General features: G+C 39.4%; 1 protein-coding gene across 1 annotated transcript in view; it reads right to left on the bottom strand.

The window, feature by feature from the left end:
- CDH19 (cadherin 19, type 2) overlaps positions 1-15,691 on the bottom strand; it is a 71,074-nt gene that overhangs the window by 37,867 nt on the left and 17,516 nt on the right. Inside the window, exons 3-4 of the mRNA XM_010583296.1 lie at positions 4,285-4,437; positions 1,442-1,668 (exon numbers count right to left, since the gene is read on the bottom strand). Coding sequence (XP_010581598.1) covers positions 1,442-1,639 — 198 coding nt within the window. The 5' untranslated portion in view covers positions 1,640-1,668; positions 4,285-4,437. The remainder of the gene's footprint in view (positions 1-1,441; positions 1,669-4,284; positions 4,438-15,691) is intronic.

Genomic DNA, 15,691 nt, shown 5'->3' with positions numbered 1-15,691 from the left:
CTGCCACTGCAGTGCTGATGGACACATTTATTTTTCTTAAACATGATAATGGAAAAGGATTCATGAGTCTATGTTAAATGAAATTTGAAGATCGAGCTCTGAATCTGACTGTGAAAAGACATTGATATGGAATAGTGACTTCAAAACAGACTGTCTACCTTTGTTTTTTTGTTGCTGCAATTTCCTTCAGGGCCTTATTTACTAAAATTTTGTGTGTTGATCATAGACTATCACTTTATTTACTGAAAGCACAGCATATTCTACTCAATAAAAAGACAGAAGTAAATATGTCTGATTAGACAATGATTAGACCGCAATAAATTAAACATAATCTTCAATAAAAATTCACTATAGTTTACCTTTGAGAAATAGAAAAGCAAGATTATGAAATTTTTCTAAAGCTGTATAAAAATTCATGACATTTATGAAGTTTCTTTACAGGAAACTGTTTTTCAACTATGGGAAATTAATAATAATTTAAAAATGAGTATGTCTACACTTGTTCTTTCAGAAGTGAGACATCATACTTCCATAGTAGTTACTTCGAAGAGGTTGTGAAAAAGTAATTAATGAATTTTGAGCACTTCACCCTTTGGGCCCAATTAAATTTTAGTGCTAGTTAATTAGCAGTTAAACTTATTTCCATTCATTCATCTAGAAAGTGCCTTAAAGAAAAGAAAAACTAGATCTCAAGATTATAATTACTTCTAGCATACAAAAATAAAAAATAATAATAAATAATAATAATAATAATAAGCAGAGAGAGAAAAAAGGGGCAGATAAAGCCTCATTAAGACAATTATCTTAAAACACATTTTTAAAGGAGGGTGAAAAATAATTGCTCGTTGTGCTAAACCTATGTTAATCTAATGAACCATGCAGATTCCTGTAGTTTCTCAGTAGTGAAAGGATTTAGTATTAATCTGCTTCATTAAAAATTAATGAGGGGTAAATCAGCTGCTACTTAGTGTAATAGAAAATCATGCTAAATACTGTTTGTAAACTACACTGCACTCAGTATGGCTGCTTTGATGCAGTGCCAATAATAGCTCAAGCAAATTGCCAGATGTTGATAAATGGGTCCTCAACTTTCATTCAGAAGACAGAAAGGAACTCTTCAGCTTCATACATTCATCTGCTGTGTATGGAGTTAGTTTTAGTAACAGAGTGAATGTGGAATTTCCTTGATAGTAGACCTAGGTGAAGGAAGGTCCTTGGTACTGCCACGACCTCCAGCACTTGGAGTTCTCTGACCCTGAGTCAGGTCACAGGAAAGGAGTGATGTTGTGCTGCCTAATTACAGCTCCCTGAGCTCCTCTTTCTACCCTTCTTGATATTTCCAGGTCACTGGAGATGCTTGTCTTCCAAGTCAAGGTAGTAAGCTGCTAATCGGGACATTAAATCTAACCTTGTACTGTCCTTGAATCATTACTTATCATACCTGTCCAACATACACAGGCACCATAGAGGTCTGTTCCTCTGTTGCAAAAAGTGGCTCCCATACCCAGCCACGTTTCACTCTTCGAACTGCTGTGAAAGACTGATCTGTATTTTGAGCGCTGTGGGTCTGCGTGCTTGGAGAGCAAGGCCAAACTTGAACCAGCATCAGTATGAGAGAGAGCAATGCAGAGCAATTCATGCTGGACCCTTCTTTCAATCAATTTTCATCTGCGGAAGAGGAGAAAAAAAAAAACCACAGCTTTGACATAGCATCACTTTTGTCTTTCCACTTTTACATATTGATTCTGTGCTAATATAAGAGCTGATTTGCACTGTTAAAACCTCCTCCTCTCCCTAAAAGGAAAGAGCTGAAACAAAGTCTCTTTCTGATTAAAATAGAGATTCTCTTGGAGACTCTGGCATGAAAGTCAAATATTCAACTTCCCTTTATGAATATCCTACACAGGGACTTTCTATGCAAAAAAGGAAAATCATCCTTCAATTAATTCATCTTCCAAATTAAGCTGGGTAATTGTATTGTGTAGCCTAGGAATAATTTGATTGGAATAATTGTATGTTTCTGCTTAGACAGGGCTCATTTTGAGCTGCAGTCACAGAACTGCCTGAAGGGTGAACATCTAGCCTTAGTGGCCCTGATGACTGACAGCTGAAACAGAGCTGTGCAGATTTTTTTTTAACCTCTTCTTTCCCTCTTTCTCAACTCAGCAAAATGCCTGCAAAAATGCCAAAGGTGGTAGGTTACCATGAAGAAGCAGCAAAAATGTGTAACTCTCTCATTCCTGGTCAATAGAAATTGTCTTAACTGATTTTACTACCTCTGACATTCTTGTCTTCAATTAAACAGACAAAGGGCAAATGCATCTTGAAAGCTGTAGGTTTCTGCAGCTAGTTTCATTGGCACAAAGTATTCTTTCAGAAAATGAAGGCTTTGCACAAACTATATGCTATTATTGACTTTTCAGTGATTTTTGGTACAATAAATGAAACATTGAATTTTAAATGAAGTGCAATGCTTGTTAAGAATGGCCATCTTCTATGAGGAAGAAAGGAAAATTTTGAAAATCCTTACCACACGCATTTCAAGTCTTAAAACCTTACTTGGCAATGGCATTAACCATTCTTTTAAATTCTCTAGCCTTGAAAAATAACATTTCCTATGCAGGAGCAGTCTGGTTTATGAATTTATCACATGACAGTCAGTTTGTACAAAACAGTGGGAAAAAATATGTGGCTGCAATTACTTTAGGTCTGAAAAATCCATGATCCTTTTATCTGTCCAAGATAAAATATGAATGTATGTATTTTAAGATCATATTTAAATTATAATGTTATAAATACCCATCCTTAGGCAAAGGGAAATGCCATAATTGCTTAAAATGACAGACAGGTCATATAGACAACTATTTCTCTCCTTCCAGAAATTTAAACATGATGTTGAACATTTTTCTGTTAAAATGTAGTCTGAGTATGTATATTTACTGAGAAAAAGATAAAGCAGTTCTAATACTAAGGGATATAGAACTGTAGGTGTTAAAGTGCACATTCTAATTTCTTAACATTTTCTGGTTTTCAGCTGTAAAGCTGTAATAGTGCAAGACGAGACTTGAATGGAAGGAATGTGACTTGGGTATTCTCTCATTTCATTTTTCCTTGGAAAATTGCTTCTTTTCCTAAAGCTGCAAGAATAATATTTGTGACATGGAAGACAAGGCCAACAAAGCTCAACTTGGCTCTCAAATAAAGCTTGAGTGAGGTTTAAAAGGCCTAAAGGCCTTCAAGAGTCTCTCTGTACAACAGGTGTATTTAACACTAAGCAGTAATTTGCACAGAAACTGATCTTGAAAATGAACATTCACTTTATTGCAGTACATACCAAGGGACAGACAACTCAAACAATGAAAGCTGATATAGTCAAAGAGACCTTTCTGAGGAATCATAAAGAAATTTATTTCAATCACTATTTAAATGAGGAGACAGGTGTTCAGTCTGGGCCATAGCGAATGCTTCTGGCTAACCATTAGCTGGTGCTTTGGCCATTTGTTCTGACACTGCCCACCTTGTTCAACCAAGTATTTCAGGCTTGTGGGGCAGTATTTCATGCAGGGTGAGTGCCAAACAGACGCTCATTATCAAACTCATCTGACAGGCACCATGTGTACACATCAACATAGTGAGGGTATGGAATATGGCTACACTGGTCTACTGTTGGCCACCTTTTAGCGATGCACTCAGTAGTTAGCCATCAGCAATGAACAGCTTAAAGGGCATAATTAATATTTTGGTTTGCTTCAGTGTCTCCTCTTTGCTAATTTATGTTAATAGCCTATGCTACACGGATTCAAGCGTCATGTCTTGGAAAAATTAAGGGGGAATAAACATTTTTAGATTTTGACACACTGCACGCTGTTAGGGGTATAAAAAGACTTTAACTTGAAAACACAGATAGTAGGCAAATTACTGTAAAAAAAACACGTAAAGCTATGTAATGGAATTGAGTGTTATATGTATTTCTGCTTTTCTCTTCTCTGTCACTTCAGACATACTCAATTTGCCTTTACTTTCAGGATCTTTCAAAGCATATTTGCTTCCAATGTCCTCCTACTCATTTGGCATTGAGACACTGCCTCCAGCCTCTGGCAAGCACATGTTGCCATTCTTTATAAATCTAATTGTTCCCTTGTGAAACAATCACCTTCTTTCTGTTCCACAGACTGTAACTTACGCTCAGAAGTAGCTCTTGTAAAATATCCAGAAACTAACTTCTTATTCCGTCTTTTATTTCTAGCCTTTCCATAAAAAAATCTAAATTTTAGTGTTACCTACTTAAAGGAAAAAAAGTGTTCACAGTGTTTAAAGTGGTTCTGTGCTAAGACTGCTGCCTATCACAGTGACCAGTATTGTCTTGTTATTCCCTTGTACTCCTCTGACTTTTCCTATCCATCGCTTGCTTCTTGTTTTACACTTAATTTGTAAGGTCTTTGCAAATGAAATGACCTTGTACTCTGTGTTATAATTCTAATATGCAGCAGAAGGGAGGATTAGTAAAAGCACAGAGCTTTTAGGTGCTATAGTAATATGCACAAATAGATAAATTTTTAAGAGAATAATCTCTCATTGAAAAAAAAGACAAATCTATTTTCAGAAATGAGCAAATGAGCTATCACTAATAATTTCCCAAGGGACTGAGAAAAATGGGTACCATTGTTCTGCTCCTGTCCTATTCTTCAGGAAGTACATCTCCACTCTCTCTCACTTGCATTGGATTGCAATAGTGAAGACTGATACTTAGAACAGAGTAATGAGAATATCAATTGCAGTTGTAATAAGCAGCTACAGCTTTTAAAGCAGTATCTTCCTTTTATACCCAATGAAAATCACAAGTTTCCTGTAGACTAGGAACAGATTTACCTTCTTGACACAAAGTTGCAGAGTTGTTTGTTAGGTTTGTTCTAGAACCATCACCAAGTGATATCCTGTCACCATTTGAAACTGAGTATTAGTTTTAGGTGTGCTGGTGATTTATTTTGAATTATGACCGTGTCATTACATTACAAAATAATACCTGTTACTGCCTAGCATTGCAAGATTAACAGTAGGAAGAATAAGAGGTTTTAAAAATACAGCCTCTGGGATACAGTGAAGTTATGTATTTGTTGGTGGAAAAAATAAAAGACCAAGGGTGGACAAAACAACAACCTTCTAAAGCATTAACCCCCCCCCCCCCCCCCCAAATAGATTACAGTGAAGGTGAGGATAAATTCTGTTCCAGTTCTGTTAGCTGAAGAATAAGGAAAAAACCAGCTTAATTTTTGTAACAAACCCCCCATAATTTGATATAAGTAAAGCCTTCTAATTAGGAGGTAACAAATCATTGGAGCACAGTAACAAGGGCTGTGGTAGATACTCCTTAACTAGAGACTATTAGGACCATCTCGTATATGTACTTGATCCTACTTTACAGTAAGATTTTGAAACAGTGACTCCTGAGAAAAACAAATCTCTCTGTCCTTGAAAGTACCGAGCACAACCAAAAATGCCAGACTGAAAGACATTCTTTTTGTGGAATTTGGTGTTGTCTTTGCTTGTTTTAATAACATCAAGCAAACAACAACAGCAACAAAGTGGAAAAAATCATGCAAGCTAATCTAATTCATTAATATGCAGCTTCTGAAACATATTTCTTATCTCAAGTAGAGGCCTAACATGACGTATTTTCACAGTTGCAAGTTCTATTCTGTGTATCAGTATTATTATGATTATAGTGACATTTGTCTCTCTTCTATGTTGCTATCTTTAATTTTCACTTAATAGGATAAAGAAGGAAGGGTATTTGTAACTAACACCTTCGGATTACTGTGTTAGAAAAAGCTTGAATGGATAGAAACCTTCATAATTTCAACTATACATTTGTTCATTTGTACTATGTCTACTGGCTATTTGTCCTAGTTGCATTTTATATGGCTGATTACTGATAATCCTAGCATATTATAGTGCTGCTGCTCTATTTTCCTTCCAGAAAAGCCTGTATATGAACTCATTTTCATTGACCAGTTCAGGTTTCACACAATATGGTAGACATCTAGGATATATTACTTCTAGAATTCCCAAAGAATTAGTCATATTTATGATCTGTTAGAAACCACAGAAGTGCCTGAGAATGGTCATGTAGGAATTAGGGCTTCTCCCCCCCCCAAAAGTTGGGGGAACAATAGCCCAACTGAAGTGTATCTACACCAATGCACGCAGCATGGGCAACAAACAGGAGGAGCTGGAGGCCATTGTGCAGCAGGAAAACTATGACATAGTTGCCATAACAGAAACACAGTGGGATGACTCGCACAACTGGAGTGCTGCAATGGATGGCTATAAACACTTCAGAAGAGATAGGCAAGGAAGGAAAGGTGGTGGGGTAGCCCTGTATGTTAGGGAGAGTTTTGACTGTGTAATGATGGTCATGATGGTGATGATAGAGTTGAGTGTTTATGGGTAAGAATCAGAGGGAAGGCCAACAGGGCAGATATCATGGTCAGAGTCTGTTATAGACCACCCAACCAGGATGAAGACGCAGATGAAATATTCTATAAGCAGCTGGGAGAAGTCTCATAATCACTAGCCCTTGTTCTTGTGGGGGACTTCAACTTACCAAATGTCTTCTGGAAATACAATACAGCAGAGAGGAAACATTCTAAGAGGTTCCTGGAGTGTCTGGAAGATAACTTACTGACACAGCTGGTGAGTGAGCCAGCTAGGGAAAAGGGCCCCGCTGGACCTGTTATTTGTGAACAGAGAAGGACTTGAGGGTGATGTGATTTTTGGCAGCCACCTTGGGCACAGCAATCACAAACTGATAGAGTTTTTGCTTCTTGGAGAAGTAAGGAGGGTGCTCAGCAGAACTGCTGTCTTGGACTTCTGGAGGGCAGACTTTGGCCTGTTTAGGAGCCTGGTTGACAGAGTCCCTTGGGAAGCAGTCCTGAAGGGCAAAGGAGTCCAGGAAGGCTGGACATTCTCCAAGAAGGAAATCTTAAAGGTGCAGGAGGAAGCCATCTCCATGTGCAAGCCAGTGGGGAAGAAGATCGGCCTGGCTGAACAGAGAGCTTTGGCTGGAACTCAGGAAAAAAAGGAATTTATGATCTTTGGAAGAAGGGGTGGGCAATTCAGGAGGACTACAAGGATGTTGTGAGGTTATGCAGGGAGAACATTAGAAGGGCCAAATCCCAAATAGAACTTAATCTGGCTACTGCCGTAAAAGACAATAAAAAATGTTTCTATAAATATATTAGCAATAAAAGGAGGGCTAAGGAGAATCTCCATCCTTTATTGAAAGTGGGGGGAAACATAGTGACAAAGACTGAGGAAAAAGCTGAGGTACTTAATGCCTTCTTTGCCTCCATCTTTAATAGTAAGACCAGTTGTTTTCAGGGTACCCAGCCCGCGTGAGCTGGAAAACAGGGACAAGGAGCAGAATGAAGCCCCATAATCCAAGGGTAATTGGTTAGCAACCTTCTACACCACTTAGGCACACACACAAGACTATAGGGCCAGATGGGATCTAGCCAAGGGTACTGAGTCAGCTGGCAGAAGTACTCACCAAGCCACTTTCCATAATTTCTCAGCAGTCCTGGCTAGCTAGGGAGGTCCCAGTTGACGGGAAGTTAGCAAATGTGAAAACCAACTACAAGAAGGGCCAGAAGGAGCATCCGGGGAACTACAGGCCTCTCAGTCTGGCTTCAATGCTGGGGAAGATTATGGAGCAGATGATCTTGAGTGCCATCACACAGCACATGCAGGTGATCAGGTCCAGTCAGCATGGGTTTATGAAAGGCAGGTCCTGCTTGACCAACCTGATCTCCTTCCATGACAAGGTGACCTGCTTAGTGGATGAGGAAAGGCTGTGGATGTTATCTACTGACTTTAGTAAAGATTCTGACACCATTTCCCGCAACATTTTCCTGGAGAAACTGGCTGCTCATGGTTTGGACAAGTATGCTCTTCGCTAGGTAAAAAATTGGCTGGATGGCTGAGCCCAAAAAGTGGTGGTGAATGGAATTAAATCCAGCTGGCAGCTGGTCACAAGTGTTATCCCCAGGGCTCAGTATTGAGGCCAGTTCTGTTTAGTAGCTTTATCAATCATCTGGACGAGTGCACCCTCAGTAAGTTTGTTGACAACACCAAATTGGGTGGGAGTGTTGATCTGCTTGAGGGTAGGAAGGCTCTACAGAGGGATCTGGATAGGCTGAATTGATGGGCTGAGGCCAACTGTGTGACGTTCAACAAGGCCAAGTGCTGGGTTCTGCACTTGGATCACAACAACCCCACGCAGCGCTACAGGCTTGGGGAAGAGTGGCTGGAAAGCTGCCTGGCAGAAAAGGACCTGGGGCTATTGGTCAACAGCCACCTGAATATGAGCCGGCAGTCTGCCCAGGTGGCCAAGACGGCCAATGGTAACCCGGCTTGTATCAGCAATAATGTGGCCAGCAGGAGCAGGGAGGTGATCATCCCTCTGTACTCAGCACTGGTGAGGCCGCACCTCAAGTACTGTGTTCAGTTTTGGGCCTCTCACTACAGGACAGACGTTGAGGTGCTGGAGCATGTCCAGAGAAGAGCAACGAAGCTGGTGAAGGGTCTAGAGCGCAAGTCTTATGAGGAGCAGCTGAGGGAACTGGAGTTGTTTAGCCTGGAGAAAAGGAGGCTGAGGGGAGACCTTATCGCTCTCTACAACTGCCTGAAAGGAGGTTGTAGGGAGGTGGGGATCAGTCTCTCCTCCCAAGCAAGAAGCGATAGGACAAGAGGAAATGGCCTCAGGTTGTGCTAGGGGAGGTTTAGATTGGATATTAGGAAAACTTTTTTCACTGAAAAGATTATGAAGCACTGGAACAGGCTGCCAGGGAAGTGGTTCAGTCACCATCCCTGGAGGCATTTAAAAGACATGTAAATGTGGCACTTAGGGACATGGTTTGGTGGTGGATTTGGCAGTGTTAGGTTAATGGTTGGACTTGATGATCTTAAAGGTCTTTTCCAACCTGAATGATTCTATGATTATATATGTATATATCAACTAGTTTAATTAGTGCATATCTTTTGTGGTTTGGTGTTTTTGTTTTGTTTTTTTTTTAAATCTGTACAGAACAATGATAAAATGTTCCAGACTGTGCAAAGAAGTGCAATTTATCACAGGATCATAGAATGGTTTGGGTTGGAAGGGACCTTAAAGATCATCTAGTTCCAACCCCCTGCCCTGGGCAGGGACACCTTCTTCTAGACCAGGTTGCTTAAAGCCCTGTCCAACCCGCCCTTCAACACTTCCAGGGATGGGGCATCCACAACCTCTCTAGGCAAGCTGTTCCAGTGCCTCACCACCCTCACACTAAAGAACTTCTTCCTTACATCTAATCTAAATCTACCCTGCCTTTGTGAAAAAGTCCCTCTCCAGCTTTCTTTTGGGCCCCCTTTAGGTACTGAAAGGCTGCTATGAGGTCTCCCTAGAGCCTTCTCTTCTCCAGGCTGAACAACCACAACTGTCTCAGCCTGTCTTCATAGGAGAGGGGCTCCAGCCCTCTGATCATCTCCATGGCCCTCCTGGACTCACTCCAACAGGTCCATGTCCTTCTTATGTTGGGGGCGCCAGAACTGAATGCAGTACTGCAGGTGGGGTCTCACCAGAGCAGAGTAGAGGGGCAGAATCACCTCCCTCAACCTGCTGGTCACACTTCTTTTGATGCAGCCCAGAGTACAGCTGGCTTTCTGGGCTGTAAGTGCACATTACTGGGTCATGTTGAGCTTCTCATCAACCAACACCCCCAAGTCCTTCTCCTCAGGGCTGCTTTCAATCCACTCATTGCCCAGCCTGTATTTGTGCTTGAGATTGGCCCCAACCCATGTGCAGGACCTTGCACTTGGCCTTCTTAAACTTCATGAGGTTTGCACAGGCCCACCTCTCAAGCCTGTCAAGGTCCCTCTGGATGGCAACCCTTCCCTCTAGAGTGTCAATCACACCACACAGCTTGGTGTTGTCGGCACTCACTGTCCATGTCACCAACAAAGATGTTAAACAGTGTCAGTTGCAATACCAATCCCTGAGGAGTGCCACTCATCACTGATCTCCACTTGGACATCAAGCCATTGACCACAACTATTTGAGTGTGACCATCCAGACAATTCCTTATCCACTGAGTGGTCCATCCATCAAATCCATGTCTCTCCAATTTAGAGAAAAGGATGTCATGCGGGACAATTCAAATGCTTTGCACAAGTCCAGATAGATGACTTCTGTTGCTCTTCCCTGATCTGCCAATGCTGTAACACCGTCATAGAAGGCCACCAAATTTGTCAGGCATGATTTATCTTAGTGAAGCCATGTTGGCTCTCACCAATCACCTCCTTGGTTTCCACGTGCCTTCACATAGTTTCCAGGACGATATGCTCCATGATCTTGCTGGGCATAGTGGTGAGACTGACTGGCCTACAGTTCCCCAAGTCTTCCCTTTTTTGAAAAGGGCGGGTTATGTTTCCCCTTCTCCAGTCAGTGGGAACTTCCCTGTACTGCCATGACTTCTCAAATCTGATGGATAGTGGCTTAGCTACTTCATCTGCCAGTCCTCCCAGGACCCACGGATGCATCTCATCTGGTCCCATGGACTTGTGCACCTTCAGGTTCCTTAGATGGTCTCAAACCTGATCTTCTCCTACCATGGGCGGTTCTTCATTCTCCCAGTCCCTGCCTTTGCCTTCGCCTTCTGCAACTTGGGTGATGTGGCTGGAGCACTTGCCAGTGAAGACTGAGGCAAAAAAGTCATTGAGTATCTCAGCCTTCTCCATATCCCAGGTAACCACGTCTCCCATTTCCTTCTGGAGAGGGCCCAGATTTTCTACAGTCTTCCTTTTATCACTGATGTACCTATAGAAGCTTTTCTTGTTGCCCTTAACATCCCTGGCCAGATTTAATTCTATCAGGGCTCTGGCTTTCCTAACCTGATCCATGGCTGCTCAGACAATTTCTCTGCATTCCTCCCAGGCTATTTGTCCTTGCTTCCACCCTCTGTAGTCTTCCTTTTTGTGTTTGAATTTGTCCTATTCTTGCTGCTTCTTACTGTTGCTGAATTTCACATAGAGGCAGATAATATTTTTTATAGGTTTGGTGTGTTAGAAACCCTGCATTACCATTTTCATTGATTTTTAGCTGTGATTTGAACTTTTGCAATCAGTGCCAAGATACTTTTTTTATGTAAGTTTTCCATTCTTCATGTATTTTAAGTATTTTATTTGGAGACACTAGAAAAAGGCATACTAAACCTCTAAGGAATAAATATGGCATATTTAGCTCCAACTATGCTGGATTTGCCCTCTGGTTCCATTGATAACTACCATTGCAGATTGGCACAGAAGTCACTATTGTGATAGTAATGTTTAACTGAGTTGATAAAAGCGACAGTGGGAAGAAAGGATTAAAATTTGAAAGAATTTATTTTGCTATTTGAACATTTTTTACTGAATATCACAGTTGTTGTATAACACTCATACATATTGTGTGATTGATTGATTGATTGATTGATTTTTGTGAATGGATAAATTTGATACTAGTCCTGCTGTAGCTCAGGTCACCTTTTCTGTAGTGCCTCTCAGCTTATGTTTATCTGCCTGATTTCTTTTTTTTATGATTAGTTTAGCTTTTAATATTGTTTTAGTTTTAGCTATTATTTGTATTGAATCGAAATATTTTAATATAGTCTTTTTTGACTTTCTGGTCTTTCACACATTTAAATTTGGACTGCCACATCTAACAAGTATGCTGAATTTATTTATACCATGGCTATCAGAACTAACATCTAAAATGTAATAATATCTTCGGTCAATTAATTAGAGCTATATCAGCAATAGTCTTGCTAGTTTGTTGCACAACTAGCTATTTTAAAAGCTACTACTTAACCTTGAGAAGTGTCTTCTTTAATGCACGTCTTGATGTGACATTTGACCAAATTGTATTGACTGGTAGTGCATATTAACACAGTACGGCTGCATGTGTCTCCACTAGTCACCCAGCACTTCACTTACATGGAAAGCAATTACTTAGTTGTTATGAATGTGATATAAATTTGACTTCATTCTAATTGGTACATTATTTTCTTCATTTTGTAAATATGCTATTGTACCATTAGGGAAGGCCTTCAAACTATTATATAGAATTGCCAGAGTAATTATCTGTCAGTTATACATGGACTAAACAGCTTTAGAGAAATGAATTTGTTAGTTGATTAGTGCCTTTAAGTCTGTGGATTTTAATCAGTGTAGAGCTGACTGACTAGACATCCTGTCATTCCTATTGTTTTGTAATGGTTTACTGATTATCTTTCCAGGTAGTACACTGACACATATTATCTGACTGTAGTATTTTAGTAGAATACCTGTGACACTGTAGAAAAAAAGCTGAGATGCCATTTCAGATGAGAAAACCCTGAGTATGAAAAGCAGTAGCCAGAAATCTGTCCATACTAGAGATTCAAAACATCTTTTACAGTATCAAATTGTGATATTTATTTCTTCAAATCTTATGTCTCCCCTTAAAAACCTATAGGAACTGTGGGGAAAGGTAGGACATTTGTTTTAAATGAGGGGAAAGGGTTCAAAAGTGAAGGATGGGATTTCCTGCAGTGACTGAAGAAAACAAGTGGTAGAGCTGTTCCCTGTTCAGCCCACAAGCCAAAGGAGATAGTATAGAGGATGGGGTGATATATTGTATGTTTTACAGCCTCATGCCACAGTATTTTAGTCATTCTCATTCCATTACTGGAGTTATATTAATCACCAAAAGACATGAGTAAACCAACAAGGAGAAATAGCCTTTTCCTGAATTAAAGCCAGTGAGTACTGGTGCTATTCTATTCCATTCGAACTTTGTCATATAAAACTGGCTGCACAATACCTATTTCCTAGTAGATGTGAGCATACAAGATGAGACAGCCAGTCTTTTGCCTTCTTCAACCCTGTTCCACCAGTATTTTTAGAACCAAGCAATTGGTTGCTGATCTGCAATTTGCTGGAGATATATGTAGCTGGGACCGGCTCAATATTTCTGGGTCTGGTTCAGCATTCCTATGTTCAACTTCCCTTAGGGGACTGCTGCCACTGCTGTGACTCTGTGGACAAAGATTCTCATGATTTTGGAAATATGATATAATTATTTCATTCACTGTTATCAATCACATTACACAGAGCTGGAAGTACAGCTTCAAACACTTCAGTCATGTCCAAGGCAGAAGGAGACTCAAGTCTTCTCATTCAAATTCCTTTGAGCTCCTTTTGAAACAACCTGATAGAGATGACCCAACCCATCTAAAAAGTCTCTGGGTACAAAGAAGGAGTCACCCACACCATTCCTATCAACAGAATAGAGCGTGTGGAGAAGGATAAAGTTCTGGTGGGCAAGACTCTGCCAGACTGCTTTTGTTCTGCAGAGGTGACTTTGGGAGTGCTGGTTAAGGTCAACACTGCATATTGGTGGAACCAAAGACAATCTGATATTACTGTAAACTTTCCCTGTGAGTCCTTGTGTTACTGTTTTTCAGCTGGGACCAAGATAATATTAAAATTAAATCTGGAACATCAGAAGGTAATAAAGAAAAATTAAAAGTTTCTCTGGGAGTCTACTGAAATTCCCCAAGGGGATCAGCAGGTATCACTGAGAACATCACACTGACACACATGCAGAGCTCCAGCAGATTCCCCAGAGGTAATTAAACCTTGAGGATTTCTCCCTGGTTGTTATGGTATCTTCTTTTATTTTGGAAGCATTGCTTTTCTGCATGTTATTAACTGAAGAATAGAAGTTATTTGGTGAATAGTTTCATAGACAAAAGACACAGATATTCCCACTTCACTTTCTTGTGAGGAAGAAAAAGAAAAGAAAAATGAAGTAGGTATAGCTGTGTCTCTTGTCTAAACACTGGTGGATTAATGATTATATTTAGTTCTTTTTCACAGACTATTCTGCCATACAGCTACATCCTACTTCAGTCCAGATGCTTACTTGCTAAAGAAAAATTGAAAGGCTTACCTTAGGACTTAACTTTATGAAAAATTATGTTCATTTTCTGCAGTCATTCAATAGCTTCAGCAATTTTTTTCTGATGAAAAAATCAATTTAGTAAACAGATGCTGAGATGCTAAAAGATTCAGTTATGCCAGTAGTTGTGGTACACTGCACTCTCTACACTAAAAATAAGTAAATGTTTTGTTTTAATTGTAGCTTTCCTTAACTATGACTATTATTTATTTTTAAGATAATTTGCACTAAAGAAAATTATGACTAAACCCATGTCTTTTAGCATAAATATTTTGCTGATTAAAAAGACTAACACATGTACACAGTAAAAACAAAAATTCTTGCCTTCTGGCATTTGCTTTTTATCGTAGAGAAGTAGCAAATCCAATTACAAGATGTTTGATTCACTGGGCAAATCCTACTGGAACATTTTCGGCTCTGCAGGATACCACTCAGTACTGAAGAACCACTTGTCAGCATAACGATGTAAAGGACCACATTCTGTGATTCACACTTGAAACTGTTTGCCAAATGAATTTCAGGAAGGCACTTCATGAAATGCTCCAAAACTCTCTTTAGGATTCAGATTCCTTTTTTTTTTTTTTGCTTTTGTTCATAATTATTCTTTGCATACACTAAAACTAATAGTGCAATGAATTCACCTCTCCCATGGTTTTTGAGGAGATTTAATTCCTGCAAACATGAAATGCCCAAGGATAAAAAGAAGCTTCAACATTTCAGTTAAGCAGATGCTTTTTGCTGTAATTTGACTTATTGTTAAACAGGTGGTTTTGGTTTTAGAGTCAATTTTCCACATAAAATTAGGTAAATCAGAAACACCCTTAAATGAAATCATCCAGTCTATGTCAATGGGAAACTGGACTGAAATCAGATTCAAATGCTTATATTTGAGAGAACTTACCAGGACTCACTTGTAAAGTAAATAAATAATCATAAAACCAGTCTCTTACAAGCAGTTAAAGAAACCATTCCTTCACATAAAAAAAAAAAGCAAGGAAAGAAAAAAAGATAATTTTTAATTTTCATTAACTTACCCTGTGATCTGTTTATTAATGAAACACATTAAGGTAAATAAAACAGGAACAATTACTTTTAACAGTATTAAGAGTTTTCATTATAAGTTATAAAATTTGCTCTGATACCTAATACAGTTTAAAGACACAATTTAAATTCATGAACAGACAATGTCTCTTGCATACATATGTACATGCACACTGTGCACCACCACAGTGGAAGTCAGTTGGAAAAATGCTGAAAGAATGCACCTCCCTCAGAAAGGTTGCAATAATATCAGACAGGAAAGGGTAGAAATTGCCTGCTTTTCAATAGAAACAACAAACTGAAGAGTATTTGTAGTTTTCAGAATTGGGAGAAGTAGAGATGGAAAAGACTTAATTGACAAACTTGCTAAAAATATAATATCATCTCATGCCTTTTTATTCTCTTAGTCTAGTTCTCAGCTGATGAACCTTACATTATCTCTTGCAATGGGGTAACCTCAGTTTCAGTTCTGCTTAGGTCTCAATGTGCAGAAGCTTGTCTCTTCCATATTCATTTTTTTAATATTTCACTGTTCTGCTCTGTTACCAGGAACAAATCTTATCCTCTTTCTTCACTTATTCTATCAATTACATTAAAGGCTAATATCCTTTCTTAATCTGTCTCATATACCAA

This window comes from Haliaeetus leucocephalus, unplaced genomic scaffold (assembly GCF_000737465.1).
Source record: "Haliaeetus leucocephalus isolate CR32 unplaced genomic scaffold, Haliaeetus_leucocephalus-4.0 Scaffold889, whole genome shotgun sequence".
NCBI classification, from domain to species: domain Eukaryota; kingdom Metazoa; phylum Chordata; class Aves; order Accipitriformes; family Accipitridae; genus Haliaeetus; species Haliaeetus leucocephalus.
This window is presented reverse-complemented; position numbering and strand designations above follow the sequence as displayed.